The sequence below is a fragment of the Podarcis muralis genome, chromosome 4 (genome assembly GCF_964188315.1).
Source record: "Podarcis muralis chromosome 4, rPodMur119.hap1.1, whole genome shotgun sequence".
NCBI classification, from domain to species: domain Eukaryota; kingdom Metazoa; phylum Chordata; class Lepidosauria; order Squamata; family Lacertidae; genus Podarcis; species Podarcis muralis.
In genome coordinates this window covers 53,343,586-53,368,305 of record NC_135658.1, presented here as the reverse complement: position 1 = coordinate 53,368,305, position 24,720 = coordinate 53,343,586, and the positions used below count along the sequence as shown (strand labels likewise).

Here is a 24,720-nt window from a genome sequence, read left to right as displayed (position 1 = left end):
CTACACTGATTTCATGCAGTTCAGCACATGCCTGCTCAAGTTTCTCATTCTTCTTCCCTGCAGTTGGCAAAACCCAGCTGCAACATCCCCTTATCTGTTTTTTGTTGCTGTGGCTGGTGCCACAAAACCCATACGGCTTTTATAATACCAGCAAAGGCCACAGAAACCTCTCCTCTGAGGTCAGCAGTGATGTGGCCAAGACAATGCAGAATGAGAAACAGAATGATAAAACACCGTGTGGTGGATGGGGAAAGGAATCCTAGGTAGCTGCCTTATATGGCGCCATCTCCATTGGTCCATCTACCTCAGTATTGTCCACACTGACTGGCAGCAGCTCCCTCCCATCTCTACTTGAAGATCCCAGGGAATGAACCTGGGACCTCCTGCATACAATGCAGATGCTCTGCATTGAGCCACAGCCCCTCTCCACCTAATTCTTTTTTGGAGGGGAGCTATGTTGGTGCTGTGGGTTAAACCACAGAGCCTAGGACTTGCCAATCAGAAGGTTGGCGGTTCGAATCCCTGCGACGGGGTGAGCTCCCGTTGCTCGGTCCCAGCTCCTGCCACCCTAGCAGTTCGAAAGCACGTCAAAGTGCAAGTAGATAAATAGGTACCGCTCCAGTGGGAAGGTAAACGGTGTTTCCGTGCGCTGCTTTGGTTTGCCAGAAGTGGCTTAGTCATGCTGGCCACATGACCCGGAAGCTGTACGCCGGCTCCCTCAGCCAATAAAGCAAGATGAGCGCCGCAACCCCAGAGTCAGCCATGACTGGACCTAATGGTCAGGGGTCCCTTTATCTTTACCTATGTTGGTGCCAGAGATTTCCCCTCCTAATGCTTATTATCTGGTGGGGTATGCACATAAATTTCATGGAGTCAGGGGGAGAGTAAAATCACCACCTAGGTTGCCCTGAAGCTACCGTATTTTTTGCACCATAACACTCACTTTTTTCCTCCTAGAAAGTAAGGGGAAATGTCTGCGTGTTATGGAGCGAATGCCTGCGGGTGGCGGGGGGATCTGCTGCAGTCGTGAGCAGAGGATCCATGGTTCCCCTTCCTTCCCTCCTCCGTGGTTACAAAGCATGGATCCACATGGATCCTCAGGATTTTTGCATTGGACTACTCCAAACTCACCATCAGATCACATGTCTGTGGCCACAGCATGAACCACAAAAATCATATATCCACTATTTTGTTTAGAATATTTTTTTCTTGTTTTCCTCCTCTAAAAACTACGTGCGTGTTATGGTCTGGTGCGTGTTATAGAGCGAAAAATTATGCCCCATATTGTGTCCATTGAGCATGCTTTCCTCACTTGAAGAACCAATATTGACCCCCATGCTCTGATTTTAGCAAAGGAAAAGCACTTGGATAAGAGGAATTTGACAGTTTCAGCATTAATCATTGTAACTGTCACTATTCATTGCTGCATTGTAGCTGCTCATAGGAAAGTTTAAGAGGAGGAGCAATTCTGCCTTTCCTTTTGATGGACCAGCTCCTGACTCTCTCGTTTCCAATAGGTTTTGCCATCCTTTCCTAGTTGCACCATTCCACTGGCAACCAGCTGCAGGGCAACAGGAAATACCCGGCTCTCGGCTTCTTTGACCTTTTCTGACAAGGTCTCCTCCGTGTCTTCTGCCTTCACAGAGACGGGCTCTTGTAAGATTACTGCTTCGAGACTAGTATCCTCCAGAGAGAGAGAGAAAGAAAGAGAGATTCCATTAAGATAGGTGACTTTCCACATGAAGAGCAACAGAAGCAGAAAGTGCTTGGGGGAGAGTAGTGTTACTGAAATTCAGCCTGGAAAAGATTAGCAGAAATTTAAGTTGTAATATAAAGGACAGGTGGCAGGTTGAAAAGGGATGAGGAGCACATTATGGCCCAAACTACATCCAACCTTAATGATATAAGTAGCAACCACTTTTTAAAGTGATCTTGATAACAATTCCACACACCCCCCCCCCGGGTATTTGGGTTTTTAAAAAAATGCCACCTAGTTGTTCATCTCATCTTTACAGTCACTTGTAGTTAAAGGACCATTAGGTCCAGTCGTGGCCGACTCTGGGGTTGCAGTGCTCATCTCGCTTTAGTGGCCAAGGGAGCCGGCGTACAGCTTCTGGGTCATGTGGCCAGCATGACTAAGCCACTTCTGGCGAACCAGAGCAGCGCACGGAAACGCCATTTACCTTCCCGCCAGAGCGGTGCCTATTTATCTACTTGCACTTTGACGTGCTTTCGAACTGCTAGGTTGGCAGGAGCAGGGACCGAGCAACGGGAGCTCACCCCGTCACGGGGATTCAAACCGCCGACCTTCTGATCGGCAAGTCCTAGGCTCTGTGATTTAACCCACAGCGCCACCCGCGTCCCTTGTAGTTAGGTCCTTAGAAATGGCATGCAGGAAGACAAATGGGTAATACAACTAGGCAGAGGGGCAGGTCAGGAATTGGTGGTTGGAGGTGTGTATTCAAGAAGGCAGTTAAGGTTGCAGTTCTAATCCCACTTTCAAGGGAATAACACCATTAAACTTAATGGGATTTCCTTCTGGATGAACAGGTCATGCATTTATTGCAATGTAAATGAGCTTGGAGTTAATATTGTTACGGCAGCTAGAAAACATCCATCAAGGGCTGAGGAGAACAAGGTGTAGGCATATGTCACCAGGAACAGGGAGGTCTCAGAGACTTTAGTGCAGGCATAGGCAAACTCCGGCCCTCCAGATGTTTGGGACTACAATTCACATCATCCCTGACCACTGGTCCTGTTAGCTAGGGATGATGGGAACTGTAGTCCCAAACATCTGGAGGGCCAGAGTTTGCCTATGCCTGCTTTAGTGAACTGATTCCTTTGTTCAAAGCAAATTGGAGGAATAGCAATATTACATAGTCCTTTTTGGGGGGGGGATCAAGGCAACATTTATAACTAGAAGGTAGTTACTCTAAATAACATCAAACTCAGGAATAGGGCACCTGTGGCCCTCCCAATGTTGTTGGGATTCCCATTAGCCACAACCAGCATAGCCAATTACCAGGAATGATTAGAAGTGTAGCCCAATAATATCAGGAGGATCACAAAAAACCCCATCTCTGATCTAGATACCCCATCTCTGCCTGTGTCAAGAATGAGAATTATTTGCAGGTGTGCAGAAAACAGAGAGAGGTGTTTTCTTTATTCACAGGAAGATACTTACAAGCACAAAATGGACCGTACAGCCAGCAATTTCGTATGCAGATGAGAGTGCCTGCTTGTGGGCATTTCCTCCTTTAGTTAATGGTGAAAGTGATGGATAAGTGCTCAAAATTTTCCCTAGAATTAATGAAACCCCTGTTCAGACATATCAAAGAGACAAACAAGGATGTGCAAAATGGAAACGATAGCCCCGCATGCAGATCACCAATTGAAAATCACTGCTTTGATTGAGTGTATGAACCCAGCCTGGAAATTCTTATGATCCTAGTTTGCCTTATACATGCTGAATCCTCAGCAGCTGGCAGCCCTTCTGAGCAATTAAAAACAAAAACAAAAAACTTAATTCAACAATAGTTTGTTCCACTTGCTTACCACTCCATTTCCTAAGGAAGTTGCTAGTCAAAACTCTTATAAATCCTGCCAGACAAATCAGTTCCACAGAGAATTCTTCAAGGACTCTGTCAAGTGTGCCTTCATATTCAGATCTGCTTCCATACAGTTTATGGTCAATTACCTACAAGAATTAATGCAAAAGATGGGGCAAGAAAAGAGACTTCCAAGCATCGTGCAAATCAAAACTGAAGAACACGGGCAACCTTTTGAAGACCCTCAACATTTACATTAAATTTATACAAACCAGGTTCTAGATGTTGTTGTGTTTTTTACTCGTAGACATAATTGTCTTAAGAATACTTATCTAAATATGAGGCATGGGGTGGTACTCTGCAGAGAAATATTGTAAGTGAAGATACTTTCCGGCAATGTGGGATTTTTTGGCCATGAAATTATAATGCAATGTTCTCCTTACTCTGGTGGGGATGCCAGCCAGGGTTGCATTCTTCAGTTCTTCCACCCCAGACCTGTTGGCGATGACAAGGACTACTTGGGCACAGCTTGCTGGCTCTTTTGCATATCCGAGAAGTGCTGTCAGGCTTGTACCTCAAATGAGAAGATTAAGACACAGCCAGTTTCTAGTAGACATCGCAAACATGTACCCAGGGAAACAGCAAGTGACCGCTCCAAAGTATGCACTTATAATATCATTGTGAACTAACAAACCCATGTTCTCTGTCAACCTTTTACATAGGTTGCCACTGCATTTTAGCTCTTTGACTATACAATTGCTTACGAATTCCTGTGCTTTTAAGGAAAGATTTGTGATAGGTAACATTCATGTTGTATAAATGGTTGTAGTAACCATCAGAACTTTGCATATTTGAGGCTGGAGCAGAGAGGGCTCTCTGTTATATTCAGGCAGAATACCAAGGCCTGCATATACCTCATTTTGTTCTACAAAGTTTCTGTATCACCTAATATATCAAAATTAACAATAACACGGTAAAACTGGATGATAAATTTATGATATTCAGTTAATGATTCTGTGTTGTTGGTTGTTGTTTTGGTGTTTTTTATGATCAGCTTCTAGTGAATATCTTCATAACATTCTTAATATTCTCCCCCTACTCTTATTCCCAGTTAATCCATAACGTACAGGTAATTCTATCCACTTCTAAACCAAAGTAAATCCCATTTAGTTTAATGGGGTTTTCTTCCCAAGTGAGCATGTGTAGGGAAGTTTCTGAAACATGCTTTTCTGCCTATTTTTAATAAACCAGTATGGATAATTCTTCAATTCTTGTAAATTGCCCTGGCAACTAAAGCGTGCTTGCACATTTTTCAATAATTGTGATAAACTTTGATTTGTTTTTATGGAATTGCAGTATACAAATATTTTTTATAAAGAAATTAAAACATAAACAAGTCAAAGACAGAAGAGTTTCCCCCTTCATATCATCTTCCTAGTTTGTCCCAATCTGGCTTGCTTAGAAGTCCTTAAAACATGAGGATGTTTCATGGCCATGTTGTTGAGATTACCAGCAAGGATACAATATTAAACATAATTTCAATGTAAATTTGAACGATGTGGTGTGATGCAAGATTTGGATATCGGGTTCGACAGGATTTCAATTCTAATCAAAAATGCAATTAATATAAGAACTATCTGCATATTAACAACAATCAGTTCTATTAATATTGAGTGATTCTTATAAGGCACCTTCAATCAGATGTAAGTTCACATAAGCAACTTTGCCATAATATATCAAAGTCTACATGCTCCCACAAAATCTCCATTGCAGAGATGGTTATTTAGTGCTGTAGCAACTGCAAGCTCACCCATTCCTGAGATAAGAACAGCTACTTTCACTTTGCTTTTTCTGCATGTGGTCTGGATCTGGCTGTCTACATTGGAAAGATTCTTCATAAATGGATATTTGTTTTGCATCAATGCTTCTAGAAGATTCTTGATTACTACACGAGAACACCCTGAATAAAGGAAAGGTAATTCAGTGTACACGCTTAATATATAGTAGCTAAAAGCACATACATTGGAAAACTAAACTGCCAAAGGGATGGGAATGTCTATAATATCCAGTTGAAAGCTCTTCTCCTTAATCCTACAAAAGAGTTGAAAGCAAATAACCTTTAATTAATTGGTGTTTTCATATCTTTTTTTCCCTTCATTGTGCAGGACTTGCAAATGGACACCTAAATACAAACTAAACATTGGCCCAGTTCACATGTCATATTATACCATAGTTTAAAACAAACTATGGTTTAATGTGAACAAGTTCTTTCAGAGCTCCTTTCCCACTCTTGCTGACGCCATGCACAGAGCAAGTCGTAACCTAGCTTGTTGTGTTGTCCAAACTGAAGTTTATGGCTTGTTTCCCCGAAGTAAATTACAAGCGTAACCAAGAACAAACCTTGGTTACCACTCACAGCTTGGTGAAAACAAGCCATGAGTCTGGGTTCAGAAAGCATAGCAACCCAGACTTTGATTTGTTCTGGCTGTGGTGTGGCAGCAGCAGGAACAGAAGAGAGGTGCTGAATTTACTCCTGCTACCCAAGTTAAGTTACATAGCTGCAGAAACTTAATACAATTACGGTCCAAATCACAGTGCAACCCTATGTATGTCTACAAATTAAAGTGCACTCCTATATATGTCTACACAGAAGTAAACACCATCATTTTCAATGGGCCTCACTCTCATATAAATTGGTATAGAACTGAAGCCTTAGAACATTTTAAATGCTTTTGTTGGATTTTAAGCTGTTTGTATGTCTGAATAAGAAATGCAATAACCTGCAAGATGGTGGATGACTTTCCCGATCAACCACGCATCCTCGTATTTCTGGAGATCTTTCAAAATCTGTCCAGCAAACTCCTTTTGTACCACCAGCACAGCACCAATCCCACAGTTAAACGTTTGAGACATCTCCACTTCTGAAAGGCTTCCCTCTTCTTGAAGCCAAGAAAATATTGAAGGAATAGTCCAACTATGAGCATCTACAAATAATTGAATTTGTAAAGAACAACACTGTCCTTAATTCCATCCCTGTTAAAGCCATGGCACAGGTTCATCCTTCCAGCCTCAACTCTCATTAGCAATATTGGATACAATCCAGCAAAAGATAGGCACTACTATGTCATGCTGAAATTATCTATGTGAAGGACATACAGAGACCTGAACATATGAGTAAGAGGACGAAATTCATTTCAAAGGGGTGTTCTGATTTTTCTTCTCAAATGCTGGGATGAGGGACTGCAACTGTGAAATACTCTCGGATTAGTTATTTTACTATCAGACTCTCAAGAGACCTATTGTCATGGTTTGGAACTCCATCTGTCAGCAGAGGTCTCTTGAGACTCCTAGGAAGGAGAATATTCAGTTCCTCCAATGCTATAGGAGACAATAGTTGAAATAATCAGCCCCTCCAGACACTTCTATAGAGGAGGGGCTCCAGGACACAGTGAGGCTTCCAGACACTGTCCCTTAGAAAGTAGCTCTTTTAGACTTGCACGCATCACCCCACTGGGAACTGAAAACTCTCCTTTCCACCCCACTAAGCCCAGGATCTGGAAGAGGTCTTTCACCTTCAACACAGCACATGCTGGCATAAGAAAGTGCAGTCTCTTGTTATTAGGCAAGGCTCCTTTAAGAAGGTGTGGCTTGACAGGAATATTTAAAATGGGGGGCCTATGTGGTGCCCTCCTGATGGATTCTAATTCCGTCAGGTGATCCATTGTGGTCAGTGTTCAGGGATGATAGGAGTTGTTCAGTCCAGCAACATCTGGAGAACATCACTTTGGGGGCTCCTGATTTAAACATCCATTGGCTGCAGACCAAATTGAAGCAACAATCTCAAATCAATTTTGGCTCTGGCCTGACTTCAAACCAAAGCCCCACAATGAGCTGTCCATGGTGTTGGTTCTTGGCTCACTGAATAGTCAGAAAACTTATATGGAGTTTGGAGTCAATTGCCCCAGATAAAGAAATACTGGGTCCCAGACAAGAAGGTCATGATATACACACCACTGGTGACTGCTGTTCAGAGGGGCAGAGGGAAAAAAAATTCCCATCTTGCTTGCCTTCTATTTGGAGCGTTTAGGCCAGAAGTATTTCAGATACATGTTTACATATATACATACATAATTTTATTTGTATGCCGTCTTTCTGCAGTTCAAACCATGCTCAAGGTGGCTTGTAACATGAAAAAAAACCACACACAACTGCAACATAACAAAAGTAGTCATAAATAATAAATAAAACACAAAAAATACACAGCCAAACTGAACAAATTCCACATAAACCACAAGATCTAAAATAAAGATTCAAATAACGAATTGCAACAACATCAACAACCCCCTCAAACAGCACCCCAGTCCCAAAGTCTGCTCAGCAGCCTCAGGTTTCGTAGCTGGAGTCAGTCAGCATCCTGCCCCCCCCCCCCAGGTCAAGTGGAAAAAGTAACGCAAGGCAGGGCCTAGCCAGTCTTCCAGGACTCACACCCAAGATGGTTTACTTGAGGGTGTGTGCATACGGCTAGTTTCCAAAACGCCTTTATTAATGTCATGCTAAAAAAGAATCATGTGTATATTACCTATAGATAATACAACAAGAACAAAAATTACTTACCCAAAACCACACTAAATGGTTCAGGAAGGATTGTAGAAAAGCTTCCCAGCAACCCACCTTCTGCAATGTGGATGTAGGCTTTCACATTTCCTGAACGGAGTACAGGCAGCAGAGTTTTGCTATAGATTTTGGATGGGGTTAGCAACTGCTCCCCTGTGAATGTATGAGAAGTTTTAAACTGTAGAGAAAATCATTCATACAATCTTATAATAAGCAGGACAAGATTCCTTCCTCACCAAGCTGCAGCCTTTCCCAACCTGATGCCCTCCAGATATTGCTGGACTACAACTCCCATCAGCCCCAGCCCAACAATATTTGGAGGGCATCAGGTTGGTGTAGGCTGTCATAACGTCTCCTTTGTTTCTTTCTATGGAGAAGAAGAGGACAAAAAGGATGTCTCTGAAGACACTGTGGGGAAAAGGTGCATTAAAAATCATGATGGAGAACTAAAGCCGAGAAGTGTGCAATGGCTTCAAAATCAGGCAATTATATACAGCAGAGAGAGAGAGAGAGAGAAGGAAGGAAGGAAAATAATAAGTGCATGGTATTAATTTACAATAAATGTTCAGAGTAAGAAATTGGGGGAAGCAGATATACCTAAAGTCTGGGGACCACATCCACCAGGAACAGAAGAGAAATAGTGTAGGGATGATGTTAAAAGAATCTTCCTCACAAGACTAAATCCTTGGTTGTGAAGGCCTGAAGAAGCTATGCCAATGAGGAGATCACCACTGACAATCTTCTCCTGCTGTGGAAATCCCATTTCTTGTTCCACAGCAGCAACAACAAAGCCAACCAGGTTGCACTCTCCAGGTGCAAAGGTGCCAGACATTTCACTGGTCTCTCTTCCTAGGAAAAAGGAAGAGAAACCAACAGCAGTAAATACCATAAATGCCCATGGAACTTGCATTCTATATGGGTATACTCAGTGCTTTGTGTGCAGCAGTCACAAATATGGAGTACCGTCACCTCTCTCTCTCCCCCCCCCCCCAGCCTATGGCAGCCATTTTGCTTTGGCAAACACAGCACTTTTATCAACGTATGAGTACCAACACCTCATTTTTTTTTGGGGGGGGGAACGACATTGGGTATGCTTAAGATTGCATAAATTGTAAATAAATGAAGGATGTTAATAAATATACGCCTATTTTCATCCATCCATCTACAGCACTGATTTATTTTGGAATAATTGCTAATGTCTGGTTTTAGGGAAGTGAAAGAAAGATGCTCATATTGGTACAAAATAAAAATGTTCAGAAGGGTGTGTGCATGTGCCTCTAAAGCCTGCACATATGCCACACAACAGACACAGATGCACCAGCAAGTCACATGCATCACCATTTCAGAGACCCTACAGCTGACTTGTACCACCCAGTGTTGATCTTGCCATCCTCTGTGTGTTAAGGCTGGCATGAAACAAACAGTTTCTACAGCCTCTCCACCAATTCTAGTTTGCTCGCTGTGCACTTGGGCACCTCTTAAGATAGTAAAGGTAAAGGTAAAGGTACCCCTGCCCGTACGGGCCAGTCTTGACAGACTCTAGGGTTGTGCGCCCATCTCACTCAAGAGGCCGGGGGCCAGCGCTGTCCAGAGACACTTCCGGGTCACGTGGCCAGCGTGACATCGCTGCTCTGGCAAGCCAGAGCCACACACGGAAACGCCGTTTACCTTCCCGCTAGTAAGCGGTCCCTATTTATCTACTTGCACCCGGGGGTGCTTTCGAACTGCTAGGTTGGCAGGCGCTGGGACCAAGCGACGGGAGCGCACCCCGCCGCGGGGATTCGAACTGCCAACCTTTCGATCGGCAAGCCCTAGGCACTGAGTCTTTTACCCACAGCGCCACCCGCGTCCCATACCTCTTAAGATACTGGATCCCAATTTTGCACGAGGGTTTCTAAGATCAAATAGCAGGTTTTTGTTTATGTATGCATACAATTATATTTTGAATCAAGATGGTGGGTTGAACCTTACAAAACTGCACTGAGTTTAATCACTAATTTCAAAACTGCATCTTTTTTTTTGTTTCTTAGACTTTCTGAGCAACGTTGGTCACAAGGCTTCTAGTTCTAATATATATTAGTGAAGGGCTGGAAAGCATAGCTATTTGCATCACAGCAAGTATTATCTGTTTCCCCTCTATAAAATGGGAACATGATATTGATGGTGCCAGCCCAGACCTGGGCAATGTTTTTCGAGGGTTGTTTTAACCTTTCATCTGGAAGAACCTCCAAATAATGTTCAAGCTCAATTGGAAATTTATGCTACCACCACCACTACAACTTACAGCTCCTAGGACACAAAGAAGAAATTTCAAAACTGAGAAGAGAAATACTGAGACATGGTCATACCCAGAAGAGTACATCCTGCCAGTTTGCAAGCTCCATCTATTCCATCTCTTATTGACTGAGCCGCAGCAGCATCCAATTTTCCATAGGCAAAATGGTCAAGGAAGAAGAGAGGCTCAGCTCCCTGAACCAGGACATCGTTGACACACATGGCCACCAAGTCCTGACCAATCATGTCATGTTTATTGCACAGCTGGGCAATCTGTAATGAACAAAGGAATCAGTCTGGGATTTTAATGTGAATGCATTCCTCCGATATAAAATATTACTTTAGGCAGCTTCAGACACTGGTCTGAATCATTCATTATAAAATTAATTTTAATTAATTTTATAATGAATGATTTTAGAGTGTTGTTTATGCTGTACTTTTGTACTGTTTTATTGTTGTTAGCCGCCCTGAGCCCGGCTTTGGCTGGGGAGGGCGGGATATAAATAAAATTTATTATTATTATTATGGTCTTGCTGTAGCCAAAGGCTCAAGGGATGTACTTTTCCTATATGAGCAACTGATGCCAAGCAAAAGGCAGGCGCTTGTGGTGGATCGCCATACAGGACAGCTGGGATGCATTCAGCTTAGTACATCTCAAGTTCTATAGGGGCTAGCTTAGAAAGCTCAACATTGTATAATTATATTGATCTGAAACATTTATAAGTGCCGGTTACTTCTGTGTTTATGGAAAGGCCGTTCCATCTTGATCTGACCAGTGTAGCTTTGTGGTCTCACATGGGAAAATGATGCATCACAAGAAACATGGGCATAGCACAAGCTACAGTAGGGACATGCCTTGGTTTACCTTCATTTTTGTCCCAATGCTTTTAGTTCGGGATACTAGAATGGGATCATTATAACCAGATGCTCTCAAATCAAAGAAGGCAGAAACACTCCCCCGATGCCCACAGCTGCCTGAAAGATACACAGAAGTCAAAAACATTGTGGGAAGCAGCACTGCTACTGAAAACGTATTACTACTCCCCCTTGCAAATCCTCATGTTTGCAATAGATCACTGAGACAAGGCTGAGATGTTGCAAAAGGTCGGAATATAGGAGTGCTTCCTGTTTCTGTTTTAGATTCTAGTTATATAGAATATCTTTAGAAAACAGCAGAGGCTACCGCAGTTGCTAACAGGAGCAAAAGCAGAGCATCAGGTTTCACATTCAGCCCCATGTGCAATATGATACCATAGTCAGGCAGGTGTTTACACATTCCATTCAGCTATTACAATATGTGAAGCAAGAAGAAAAGAGATAAGTTGACATTTCCATACATAAAAGCATTGCCTGCACTGACAAATTAGGTGTGGGCAACAGAGCAGCATACAAAAAGCAGAAATAGTCCATAACAGTCTGAATTTCCATACAAAGATCATGACAGCCACATCCCAATTAAATATTTTAAATTGATTTATCGTATTTGTTTTAGTTACTTGATTAATCAATGGCTAAAAATTATGATGACTTTATACCACGTCTAGTATCACCATTGGGACGTCGGTGGCGCTGTGGGTAAAACCTCAGCGCCTAGGATTTGCCGATCACGTGGTCAGCAGTTCGAATCCCCGCGGCGGGGTGCGCTCCCGTCGTTCGGTCCCAGCGCCTGCCAACCTAGCAGTTTGAAAGCACCCTCGGGTGCAAGTAGATAAATAGGGACCGCTTACTAGTGGGAAGGTAAACGGCGTTTCCGTGTGCTGCGCTGGCTCGCCAGATGCAGCTTTGTCACGCTGGCCACGTGACCCGGAAGTGTCTGCGGACAGCGCTGGCTGCCGGCCTATAGAGTGAGATGAGCGCACAACCCTAGTGTCTGGCAAGACTGGCTCGTACGGGCAGGGGTACCTTTACCTTTACCTAGTATCACCATTAGTATGGCTCTGAATAAATATCAGTTCCTGGGAAACATGGGGCAGGGGGAGAGGGCTATCACTCATGTCCCACAAACATCTAGTTGGCCACTATGAACAAAATACTCAACTGGATGGACCTTTGGTCTGATCTGGCAGGGCTTTACTTATGTTCTTATGCTATCAATTAATTCTACCCATAGTTAAGCTTATTTTCTTTGTTTTTAGATGATGCATCTCAGGCATCATATCAGAAGATGCTCTCTCTCCTGTATGAGGGGAAAGTGAGAACGATTCTTGTGAGATGGCATTTGCCACCTGTAATTGCTTTGCAAAAAAGTTTAATAACAAAAAAAGCTAGATACGTAAAATGATATGGATATGTGCTGTCCAACATAGGAGCCACCTCCTAGGGGCTGAGGTCCTTTGCCCCACCCCCAATAAAATGTTTGAGGGGGCCGGGCCCCCCAAAGTTTATGGACATTGCCATTCAAATGGTGTGTGCGCACCGCATCATGTGATTGATTAGGCAGGGTGGGGCTTATCTGCACCCCCCCAAATATTTTATTCAAATTAGCACCCCTGCTATCAAATTAATTAGGGGCATCTAGTCAGTTGAGTAAATGTTTTTAATCAGTTAATTTCCTAAAGTTTAGTCAATTGAACATTGTAGCCCTAATCATACATAAATTCTCCTGCTTCTCTTTGTGCAAGAGAAAACTGCTGATACGCAAACAGCAATAACTTCTGAGGATAAGGGAGGACAATGAAGTGAGCTCTTGCCAGAAGCTGGTTAGTATATCCATTTAATAGTTTGGTTCACATTGAATAAATTTGAAAAACTGAAGTGGTCTTCAAAATCCTTTGGGAATTCATCACTTCATCAGATCCTTACCTAATTTGGAACCACTTGCAGCTGTTAGGTTAGGTGGGCGAACCAAGACATTGCAAACAATAGGATCCGCAATTCTGTCTTCATATGATGGACTCCTAAGACAGAAGCACACGTCACGGTTGTTAAAACATTTTTCAGTTACGATTGTGATTGCAAGAGAATCCTGGCAGTGGCAGACTTTGGACTTTCAAATGTCAGTAGTGCCCTGTGTGATGCCAAAATTTGGTGTGTGCGTCCCAACCTCTTGCCTTCCAGTCTAAGGCATTGTTGCAGTGCCTCCACCACACCCTCTCAGCTGGGCACCCAGTGCGGGTGAACCAGTCATGTTCCCTTAAATCCACCTCTGATCCTGGGCAAAATAATAAACATTGGGTTAGCACGCATGATCTGCCAGTGCCTATGTTTACATACGCAGACTGTCTGAGAAACCTCATAGCTTGATAACCAACATCTTTTCGATAAGTTGCACCCTGGAAATAAATGGCTGCCAGTCCTTTGTAGGCAACTTCAAGCGCTGACGCAAGGTCCTCCTTCATGGCTGTTACTGTCAGGACTCTGCTGCCATTAACCAGCACTTTGTCATCCACTGCTATGGTAGCTCCATGGAAGATCTCCAGGCCTAGCTCTCTTGCATGAAGGAGCCCTACAAAAATTGAAAGGAAAATGGGCTCAATTATTATTTTTAGAACATATTCTATAGATGTAGGTGGTTGTATTGTCATTTCACGGGGTCTCAAAATATCAGTGGAAAGTCCGCACTTCCCATTTCACTTAAGTTTCCCTGTTGAAACATTTAACAAGAAATACATTTAGTAAATAATTCAAAATACTGTAACTGAAAGATGATTATTGTGGTATTTTTAAAAAATGGAATAATGACTGTCAGAAAACATAAAGCGAAATTATTCATTGTACTTTGTAATTAAACTGTTCAGAATAAAAAAGAATTACCAGTGATCTCTTTGCCCTGATTAGAACATTCCGGATGCCCTTCACTTGCCATGACAATCGACACAGCAGTACAATTCTCTGACCAAGCCAACATGGAACTGCAGAGCCTGCCATCAATAGTGGCTTGGATCACTTCATAAAGATCACTTTTAAGAAGCTGAACAACTACCTGCAAAAGTGGACATAGGTGGCATTTTATATATGATTACAGTATATACAATTCAGCAGCTATAGTTAGTTCATTATATCTAGTTCAAATCACTGCTTTTGCAATGCTTTTCTATTTCCAAAAACCAGTGGCAATTAGCTTACAGTGATTACAAGTTAGAAAGCAACCCTAAAACCAGATGACCTCTTTATAGAGCATTTGTCCTGATTTGTTTGGATAAAGTTTGCAGCAGTCAATCTGATTTGACTGCAGGGAGATTATACTACTGTCAACTACTGTGAACTTCCCAAAGGAGAGACTATCATAGCACATATTGATTCCGTTTAGTTGCTGTGCTACACTGGCTTTTCTTTTGTTAACTCACAATGTCCACCATGCAGCACTACAAACTGTAATGCTATGCTGCTGGAGCAGAAATTACATGCAATCTGAAATATTAATTTGCTGTCTTGGTGGTTCATAGGATTAGGCTGTATATCTCTGATTTACCTGGCATTGGGGGTCACCAAAATAGCAGTCAAAACTTAAGACTTTCACACCATCTTTGGTAAGCATTAATTCTATCTGCAGCACACCTGAAAGGAATCAGAGAATTATAGATAACAAAATCAAAGTATATATTTTAATGTGGTATGAGATGAAGTGAAGCATTTAAAAAAAAAAATCTGCATATTATTATTGGTAGAAGATCAAGTTCTCCATTCATAAAATAACTCCTCCAGAAGTTATAATTCATTAAGCAAGACTCAAAAAATGGTAAGTTGTCTTGTGAAGACAAGAATGAGTTTTCAATATGATGAAAATCCAAAACATAAACATCAGACACAGTGATGTCATATGAGAGAATGATCATTCCTAAGGAACTTGATGTCGAATGTAACTTCTTACCTACATAAGATATGCCTTCTTGCTTCATGCTGTTGATAATGTGTTGAAGAAGTGTACCTTTAACTTTTTCTAGAAGGACTTCGGAAATCTAATGAGCAACAGGAGAAGGACAAATGGCTTTACGACAATTTTTTCCTCAGTGTAAAAAATCAAAACAAAAGTAACCGAACACCAGTAGGGGCTGGTTCCCATTGGAATTGTTCACACAAAGACCAACAGTAGATGGAGCCAAAGCCAATGAAAGGCAGAGGCAACTACGGTAATTCAAGTTTTGTCCCCATCTGTCTTCCTGCCATCATCTACAAGGGCAACACTAAGACTAAGGAAGTGCATACTCAACAAAAATAAACATTAGAGTTTCGCACCATTCTCTAGTTTGCATCTAGTTTACATGTCCATTTCTTAGAATAATTTATTTTAATTCTGCTTGTCACACGGAAGGACAGACAACTCCATGGAGGCCATCAAAGTCTTGCCATTGACTCCTACAGAGTCTGCTCAGAGGGCCCCCCCCATCATCTGCTGAAAGTTCCCCACCTACTATCAGATTTATATCTACAGTCTTGGGGGCAGGGGGGATGGAGGGCGAGATTATCAAGCTGCTAAATTTCATATTCAATACCAATTTATGTGCTTCTGAAGTATGACTGTGGAGTACAACACACCTTTGTCGGCACAGCATTAGCATGCTAGAATCTTGTTATATGATGTTCCATTAACAGAGGCACCGACTTGTACAGAAGACTGGAGGGGAGGCAATGACATGTGTGTTCTTCATTTGCGGTTGCCCCCCCCCCTCCAAAAAAATTGGGAGGGCAAAAGAGCTGGGCCCCCAGGAGATGACGCCTATGTCCATTATTATTCCAAGGTCAACCATTGTCATGAATTACCCAGAAAGATTTGAAAGCATCACTCAAGAAATTACTTAGAAAACAGACTATATGATTTCCAGGGGAAAGGCATATGGAGTCCTAAGCAGTGAATAAAACTTGTTGGCACCTGAGGTACTGGACCATAAGCTCCCATTCCAACAGTGCTTGGACCCCAGTCTTCATCAGATAGTTGCTTTTGGATCTGGACTGGTGGCATGAGAGCAAAAGTGACTCCATCCACAAAGCATAAGCACTAAGAAGAAAATACATGAAACTGAGCAACAAATATAACTGTCAGGGGCTCAGGAGCAGAGGCACAGGGGAGAGAGGAAATGGAGAGCGAAGGGGAAGAATCTGAGGGCAGCGTAGGGGAGTATGAAAGTGGCCCGAGAGATTCCATGAGTCTCTCCAGTGAATCAGAAGATTCCCAGAGGGGGGCGCCGATGGCCAGGGCAAGGGGGGTCCCAGGGGGGACACACCAGAAGCAAGGGGCCAGCGGGGACTCCCAAAGCAGCAGCGGGAGAGCAGGACCAGCTCCTCCACCAGAGCGTAGTGAGGGGGAAGAGTCACATGTATCAGGGCCAGCTTCTCCTCCAGCAGGGAGAGAAGATGAGTCAGGAGTGGCCACGCTTCCATCGCAGAGTGAGGGAACGGAGGGAGAGTCAGGTGCAGCTAGCCTCCCCGAAGGGGGAAGCAGTGACAGGAGCAGTGTAACAGTCAAGAGGAAGGTGGCCGGCTGGGCGCACGCGCCAAGTTCGAATGTACAGGCGCGCGGCACAGCAGGAAACCCGGATTGGGAACCAGGTCCTAAAGCCCGCCGGAGGGAGGGGGAGGACTCAGGAGACTCAGCATCAGAAGAGTCTAGGAGAGGCGAGACCCCAGCGGACAGGCGGGCCCAGAGGAGAAGAGAGCAAAGGAAGAGGTGGAGCAAGGCTAGAGTCTTAAACTGGTGTCTGGGGGGAGGAGATTCAGACGGAGCTTCGGCGGTCTAGAGTTTGAGACGTAGAGCTGCGCGCCGCGGCTGTGAAAGCGGAACTGAGCTTCAATAAAGACTGTTTTATATAACAACGAACTGGCGTTGGTCCTTTGTGAGCTGGGACCTAGGGCAGCTCTGACAATAACAAACTAAAATCACACACATTATACATCAACATGCATAAGTTTCTCTCTTATTAATTCAATCCTTGAAGTCCTGCCTTTCACAGCAGTGCTGAAATTAGCAAGAGTTTTTGCCACACAGAGGTGAACATTTTCAGCAGCTAATGGCTGCAGCTCAAATTGTAGTTAAGGTCACAGAGTCAGTGCTACCATGTGAAAAGTTGGTCCCATGCTATTCTCTACTCCTCCACTTTCTGACTGCCACAGTCCACCCTACCACTAGGCAGAGTAAGGAAGCTGCCTCTGGCAGCAGAAACTGGGGGAGACAGGGAGCAGTGATCTGTTGAAGGAAAAAGCTGTGTGAGCTATGCATCGTTTGCCCCACACTCCCTAAGGTAGCCTGCTATCCTCAGATGCAATGGAGAATGCTGTCCTGTTGCTGTGTTGTAAGATTCAGCTGCCAATCTGTCTGACTTCTGTGCGTGGAATTGGGAGGGGAACTGGGACCATCTTGTCCTTCATCTCAGGCAAGAAAATGCCTTAGGCAGATCTGTTAGCTCCTTCCTCCCCCAAATCCACAAGCAGTCACCAAGTCTCTTTTCATTTCTTTGGAATCCTTCTGGGGAGATGAAAGTCTGTGCAGCAGGTCCCTACCAATTGCTTCACAAGGAAGAAAAGCAGAAGTATCCAGTTATGTTTCTGTGCCTTCCCCTTCTGTGCCTAAAACTGCTGACTTTGAAAATCCTGCCTGTATTTTACCCTGCAAAGGTTTGCAAAGCAAGTCCCCTTAGTATCCCTTGAAGGAAATACTAATTATTGTGTGTCAAAGTTTACAGCATGCTAAAAACTATGATAACAATTCACAATAAAATCCCTATATTTGCTGATAGTTCTCATCAGACACCCAATTAGCACCCAAAAAATTAGCACCCAAAAGCTCAAGAACTCCTTGTGGTTCAGCAAGTTATGTGGTTCCTCTGGAATTTACCCTGCCGTTTCCCCAAGGATTTATGGGCCTCCTATTCTTATCCACAAAACTGGGAGGCAGTTAGGCTCAGACCATGTGAGTAGCCCGGGGTGACCCACTAAGCGTCATGGCAGAGTTGAGTTTTGAATCTACATCTTCCCAGTCCAACAAACTTTCCACTAAACCACACTGGGAAATAGTAGTAAATAATGCTGATGTTGTGCTAACATTGTGCTTCATGCTAAGTGAACCACATTGCTATAGTCAGGGACAGCCCATCCACGAGGCTCAGTGAGATAGTTGCCTCAGGAAGCAGACTGAGGGCAACTGCGGGGGACAGCAGATCCAAGGGACCTGGGAGTGTATTGCTCGCCATGTCCCGTACTTGTTGCTCAACGCTTCCTCAGTCTCCCACCAGTATCTCCTCTGCTGCTGCCTCCAATGCCCCAACTGCTCCTCTCTGGGCTCGTTACCACCTCAGGTAATGAGGTTGCCTCAGGCTGGTCTTGGCTATTTCTATTAATAACAATTAAAGTTTGTGGACTATACAAAAACAATACAGGGTAACTCTGACTGCAATACTTAATGAAAACGCACAGAAAACTCTTCCCCTTTAAGAAGTTCTTCAATTATTACGGTATCTTGGGTGTCTCCAAAAACATTGCCCTGCATTAAAAAAGAAAAAAAAAATCCACTGGTCAGATTCTATTTTCATTCCATCTTCCATTTTTAACAAGACAGCTCTTTTTTAGAGCATTTCCAATAAGGTAACTTTTTTCATTCACCTGTAAACCTTCATGTAGTCCACATTCTACTCAAGTAGAGTCCCTGCTAAATTTTTATGAGGTGTGACAATTTGCTGGTTAAACATATAACTGGTTTTTGTATGTCAGAACACTATTAAAAATACTATATAATTACGTCACTGCACAATGTCACAGTAGAGGAAAAAACCTACCCAAAATACAAACATAGGTAAGGTAAAAGGTAAATGACCCCTGGACAGTTACGTCCCGTCAAAGGTGACTATGGGGTGCGGCGCTCATCTCGCTTTCAGGCCAAGGGAGCTGGTGTTTGTCCACAGACAACTTTCCAGGTCATGTAACCAGCATAACTAAACTGCTTCTGGCACATCAGAACACCGTGCTGAGTAACAGAGTGCATGGAAATGCCGTTTACCTTCCCCTATTTATCTACTTGCACTGGCATGCTTTTGAACTGCTAGAAGCTAGGACAGAGCACCAGAAGCTCACTCCATTGCAGGAACTCAAACTGCCGACCTTGCAATTGGCAAGCCCAAGAGACTCAGAGGTTTAAACCACAGCGCCACCCGCATCCCCATTTGCCTTACCTTACAAACATACAGCTGCATATTTCTGTACTGCAGGGGGTTGGACTACAATCTAACTGCTGAGTGTAAGATTTATCCTTACATAAAAAAACCATGATCAACGAAATTAAAGCACACAACAGCTTAACAAAGAGGCATAAATCACCTGCAGAATTTCTTGTGCTGCATTGCAGGCTTCCTCTCTGTTGGACGCAAGAATTATCTCTTTTCTAGGACCAAAGCCACTAGGCTTTACCACCAATTCAGGAAAAGCAGCACTTTAAATTAAGATAGAGCATATTAGAAGAAAATCACTCCTTTTCATTATATGGTCAAAAATTTCCTCTTTTGAAAAAAAAAAAGTTCCTGGACTGTCTGGAACACAACATTTTAGAGAAAAGAGAATTTAAACACATCTCCAAGCAGGGCTGACAGAGAACCATGGAGAGTTACAGTCAGTCTGTGTAGGCAATACTGAGCTACGTGAAAATATTCTAATTATTTTTTTTCTAAACTTTATCCAGCCTTTCTTCAAGGAAGGCTTGGGCTAGGCCTCTCTGGAAGTTTCCCATCTAAGTATGAGATGCAGCCTTGCTTAGAGTGATTAAAGGTGTGAGGAGAAAATTCACCCTGATAAATTACTGCACTTTAAACCTTCTTTAGAAGTATCTAAGGAATAAACATTGTGAAAGGCTTTATCATCCTCCTTATTTTGTTTTGGTATCCCCCCCCCAAAAAGAAACAACCAATAAAAAAATTGCTGTTGTAGTCAAGGCTGATGAATAAATAAGAGGAAGAAGTGCCCCCTGTTTTCTGGGACCCAGTAGCTGACTGCGGAGCCTTGTGGTTGTGATCTGCAAGCAGAGCCTAGCTGTGGAGGGAGCAGGTGAACCAAGCAGGTCTAGTGTGTAGTGAGGGAGAGAAAGTTGAGGTTGAAAGTGGAGAGACTAAGATCTAGAACAGTAAACTTGTCGATTTTTGGCCATTCTGCAATATTCATCAACAATTTTCAATACGTTTGGAGTCCCTTTTTAATTTAATTCACGAAAAAGCTATACCATCAACTCTAAAGAGCGTAAGCTAATGGAGAAAATAATGCTTACCTATTAATAAAAGTGCAAGCGTCTTGCGGATTTAAAAATTCATTCCATCTTGCTGTTGGAATTCCATGTTGATCAAGAAAGACCTTAGCGAAACTTCGATTTGTTCCCAGTTGTGCTGCCCTGGCTGTAGGTCCAAAACATCTAACTCCAGCTGCTACCAAGTCATCAACAATTCCTAACAACAAAATACTGAAAGGCTCAGACAAATCTTGCTATGGAATTCAGATATATTTTTTTTAATTAATACTCCTTGCCTGTCTCAGAATGGTATCACAGAGCTAAAAGAGCAACTAAAATTATCAGCAGGCAGCTCACCAGTATGGAGGAAGGCTTAAGAGTTTGGGGTTTTATAGTTCAGAAACAAAAAACGATGCAGTTTATCATGTCACCTTGAACTCTCTTTTTAAAAGTCTGCCTGCATCTATAATAAACTTATCAAACCTGTAGCCAAGGTATGTTTTGATGCCTAATAAAGTGGTACCTCTGGTTACGAACTTAATTCGTTCCAGAAGTCCATTCTTAACCTGAAACCGTTCTTAACCTGAGGTACCACTTTAGCTAATGGGGCCTCCCGTTGCCGCCTCACCGCCAGCATGCGATTTCTGTTCTCATCCTGAGGTAAAGTTCTTAACCTGAGGTACTACTTCTGGGTTAGTGGAGTCTGTAACCCAAAGTGTTTGTAACCTGAGGTGTTTGTAACCCAAGGTACCACTGTAACACAATGGTTTTTAAAACAGAATCTACATCAATATGAACTCTGGTCTAACAAGGGAGTTATTTTATGTAATGTTCCAAGATGCTACATGCATATGCTCATACAAGAGGCTGGTGTCTGCTGTCTATCCTACGTGCAGGATTATCAGTTGGAATCACACTGTCCAGAGTTTCAAAAAGGGAAGAAGAAGGAGGAGGAGGAGGAGGAGGAGGAGGAGGAGGAGGAGGAGGAGGAGAAAGGCCATTTCTCAGTTGCAAAAAACCCCAGCTATTTGAAACCCATTTTGCTCTCCAGTTGATGATACCAAATACAGTGGTACCGTATTCCATTCTTAACCTGAAACTGTTCTTAACTAGAGGCATGCTTTCGCTAATGGGGCCTCTTGCTGCCACTGTGCCGCCGGCACACGATTTCCATTCTCATCCTGGGGCAAAGTTCTCAACTTGAGGTAACTCTTCCAGGTTAGTGGAGTTTGTAACCTGAAGCATTTGTAACCTGAGGCATTTGTAACTCGAGGTACCACTGTACTGGGTTCCTATGCTACCCAAGGCTGGACCTTTATTTTTTAATCTAGAGCACTTGTTTTTTTCCTGAGAAAGGAGTTACTCTAACTTTACCTGTCACAAGGAGAGATTCTGGTCCAGGGATCACAAACCCAATGTTATGATCTTTGCAGAACTGGGCTAGGATAGTATGGTTGCTAATTAAAACCCCTGAAATAGATAATAAATAATAATAAACACCAGGATCCAAAATGTATGACAGTTATATGGCTTCAGGAACCACAAAAGGAAAACATGATAAAGATTTATTTCAATATGTTAAGTAAAGATATAGTTGTGCATATGGATCTGCAATAAAGAATTTGGTAGCTTAGATTCCAAGATAACTTACATCAAAAGCATATGCGCCCTGGCTCCCACAGTAACTTTAATGCTCTAAGCAGTACATAAGCAAGACAAGGGTTGAAAGTGCAAGGCATGGCTACACAAGCTAAGACATTGATCCAACAAGTGCCCTTGCCCTCTGGGCTCCCATTAGAAAGGAATAGGGTGGGCATGCACCCCTTAAAAGGCTGAGCAATGTAGGATGGGCATGTGGGCCACCTGAAGAAGCAGAAATTGACTAAAATTGTGTTTCCAAAAACCACTTTGCTATCTAGGTAAGAGTTTCAGGGGCTGAACATATTTGATTACACACTCCTACTCCTTCATAAGCGGTCAAGGTCAGTCAGTCATCCCCGATCTGCAGAACTTATCAAGTGCATCACAGATTCAATGAATGTCTTGTATTTTTTTATCCTGTAGCGCAGGGGTTGTCAACCTGGTCCCTACCACCCACTAGTGGGCGTTTCAGGATTCTAGGTGGGCAGTAGCGGGTTCTATGGCACAAGCTGAATCCTCCTTCCATCAAGCACTAGTGGGCGGTAAGGAAATTTTACCATCAAGAAAGATGCTTTAGTGAGCAGAAGGCATAAAAAGGTTGACTACCCCTGCTGTAGCGCTTGCATTTTTGTGTGTGCATTCTGCTAAGTTAACATAAAAAGTCAGACATGTTTGAAGCATTGATTTTTCTCGCCCAGCATTTGCATTTATGCAATACATTGTACACTGTTTTGGAAAGGCAGCATGGGTGTGTTTCTCTACTGTATGACCATTCAAATACATTAAAATATATCCAATGCAGGAAAAGTCACCAAAAACTACAAGCTATTCACCTGAATTAGAGATTTTGCCATCATGAGCTGTACCGGCATTTCCCGGAGCAACCAGTACCTGTTTCACATGTGGAGACTGTGCCAATTTCCAAGCCAGAGCATGTTCTCTGCCCCCACTGCCAATCACAAGCACTCGATCAGCCATCTGGATACGCAAAATAAGAGGTGCATTGTCATTTATAGGTATAATGCCTCAATTATTAGCATTTTTATTTGGAAGGCAAACCAATTACTTATGAGGAAACTGACTTCTAAACTGAGGCAAATTTAGATGTTTGGCAGAGCCACCTCACACATTACACATTACATTTTAAAATGGCATCATATTAATGGTGAATATCCTCTAAAACGGAAGCATTTGAAGCAGCTACAGGCATTTTATACCAATTGTCCATTTGGTAGAGAATAAGCAAAAACATAAATCAGTATTTGTAATGTCTTTAAGGCTGCAATCCTAAACCTGCTTACTGGAGTGTAAGCCCCACTGGACTCAGTGGAATTTACTGCTGAGTAGGTATCTATAGGCGTTCACTGTAAGAGGCAAGAACCTACTTATCTCACCTTCCTTGAAATATGTAAGTTATAGTAGGCTGCCTTGCACCAAGTCATATCAATGATCCATCTATCTGCGTTCTGTTTACTCTGTACTGTACTTGTAGTGGCTTTCCAAGGTTTTGGTACACACAATTCTCTCCTCATGTTTATCTTTTCAAAAAATGCTGAGAACACAACTGGCCAAAAATCACCTAGTGAGCTTCATGGCATTTGAACCTTGGTTTTCCAGGTTCTATTCTGACTCTCTAACCACTACACCTCACTGGATCTCTGAAGTCCCCATTCTGGTAATTTCATCAACCGCTGAGAGATCAGAATATGAACAGCTTATGCTTCTGCACACTTTGCTGCTCTGACAAATTGTTGGGGGGGGGGAACAAATAATTTCCTTCTTCTGAGCACTTGCTTGTGGTCTTTGATTTGTCTGAGTTAATTTCACCCCTAAAAGCTGAGCCATTTTGTGTATTGTTCTTTTGCAGCTTTTTGATACAAGTTGTTATTTGCTCTCATCTCCTCTCATACTGTAAATCAGAGGTTTTCAACCTTTTTGAGTCCACGGCTCCCTTGACCAACTACTTTCTTTCTGTGGCACCCCTGTGGGGCTCAGGAGCCCAGTTATATCGTGCCTTGACTGCAGAGCTGGCAGCCTCTCACCCTTTTTCAAACACCCTCCCTTGTGAGTGTTCCCTCAGCCTCCTCTCCTCTCCCCTCCCCCCAGCTGCCACCATAATCTTTGAGCTGCCCCCCTGCCCCAAAGTGAGGTGCCTCCTTACAGTGCCCTACAGGGGCCTGGGAAGCACCCCTGGCCAGCCCCATTTGGCTGGCACCATTTGCCTGGGGAGCTTGTAGCCAGGGCTGATGCAACAAAGAGCTGTGCAAACCTTTGGGAGGTAGAGACACAAGAGGATATCAGAAGAGTGAGGGAAGAAAAAAGGGATGGAGGCCAGTTTTGCCCGGGGCACCCCTGACCATTATTCAAGGCACCCCACAGTACTATGGCACACTGGTTGAAAACCACTGCTGTAAATAGTTCCTGCATGAATAAAGCCTTTGAACTCCAGAAACTAAGTGAATATTCCAATCTAATTCACCCAAGATGCAAGGACTGTTAACACAA

The 24,720-nt window shown here is 43.1% G+C and overlaps 1 protein-coding gene across 1 annotated transcript; it reads right to left on the bottom strand.

The window, feature by feature from the left end:
• Positions 1 to 1,276: 1,276 nt before the first annotated feature.
• On the bottom strand, positions 1,277 to 23,227 carry LOC114596055 (trifunctional purine biosynthetic protein adenosine-3-like). Its single transcript, XM_028727069.2, has 21 exons — positions 23,049 to 23,227; positions 21,949 to 22,044; positions 20,617 to 20,791; positions 19,680 to 19,791; positions 18,781 to 18,849; positions 16,246 to 16,371; positions 15,247 to 15,334; positions 14,848 to 14,933; positions 14,190 to 14,358; positions 13,650 to 13,881; positions 13,239 to 13,333; positions 11,302 to 11,411; positions 10,511 to 10,709; positions 8,760 to 9,011; positions 8,163 to 8,315; positions 6,329 to 6,532; positions 5,359 to 5,508; positions 3,992 to 4,122; positions 3,556 to 3,697; positions 3,185 to 3,300; positions 1,277 to 1,684 (listed from the first exon to the last, which is right to left on the bottom strand). Exons 1-21 carry the CDS (start codon positions 23,191 to 23,193, stop codon positions 1,451 to 1,453), a joined length of 3,084 nt encoding a protein of 1,027 aa, XP_028582902.2. The 5' UTR covers positions 23,194 to 23,227; the 3' UTR covers positions 1,277 to 1,450.
• Positions 23,228 to 24,720: the final 1,493 nt, after the last annotated feature.

What these genes read in the sequence shown, in the direction of transcription:
- LOC114596055 (XM_028727069.2), bottom strand. Translation starts at nt 23,193, where the DNA reads ATGGCTGATCGAGTGCTTGTGATTGGCAGTGGGGGCAGAGAACATGCT. An exon ending in CTTATGGTCCAGTACCTCAG is followed by an intron (nt 15,335 to 16,245) that starts GTGCCAACAAGT and finishes GTTGCTCATTAG; the next exon opens with ATTTCCGAAGTCCTTCTAGA. An exon ending in AGAAGGCATATCTTATGTAG is followed by an intron (nt 14,934 to 15,246) that starts GTAAGAAGTTAC and finishes GATTCCTTTCAG; the next exon opens with GTGTGCTGCAGATAGAATTA.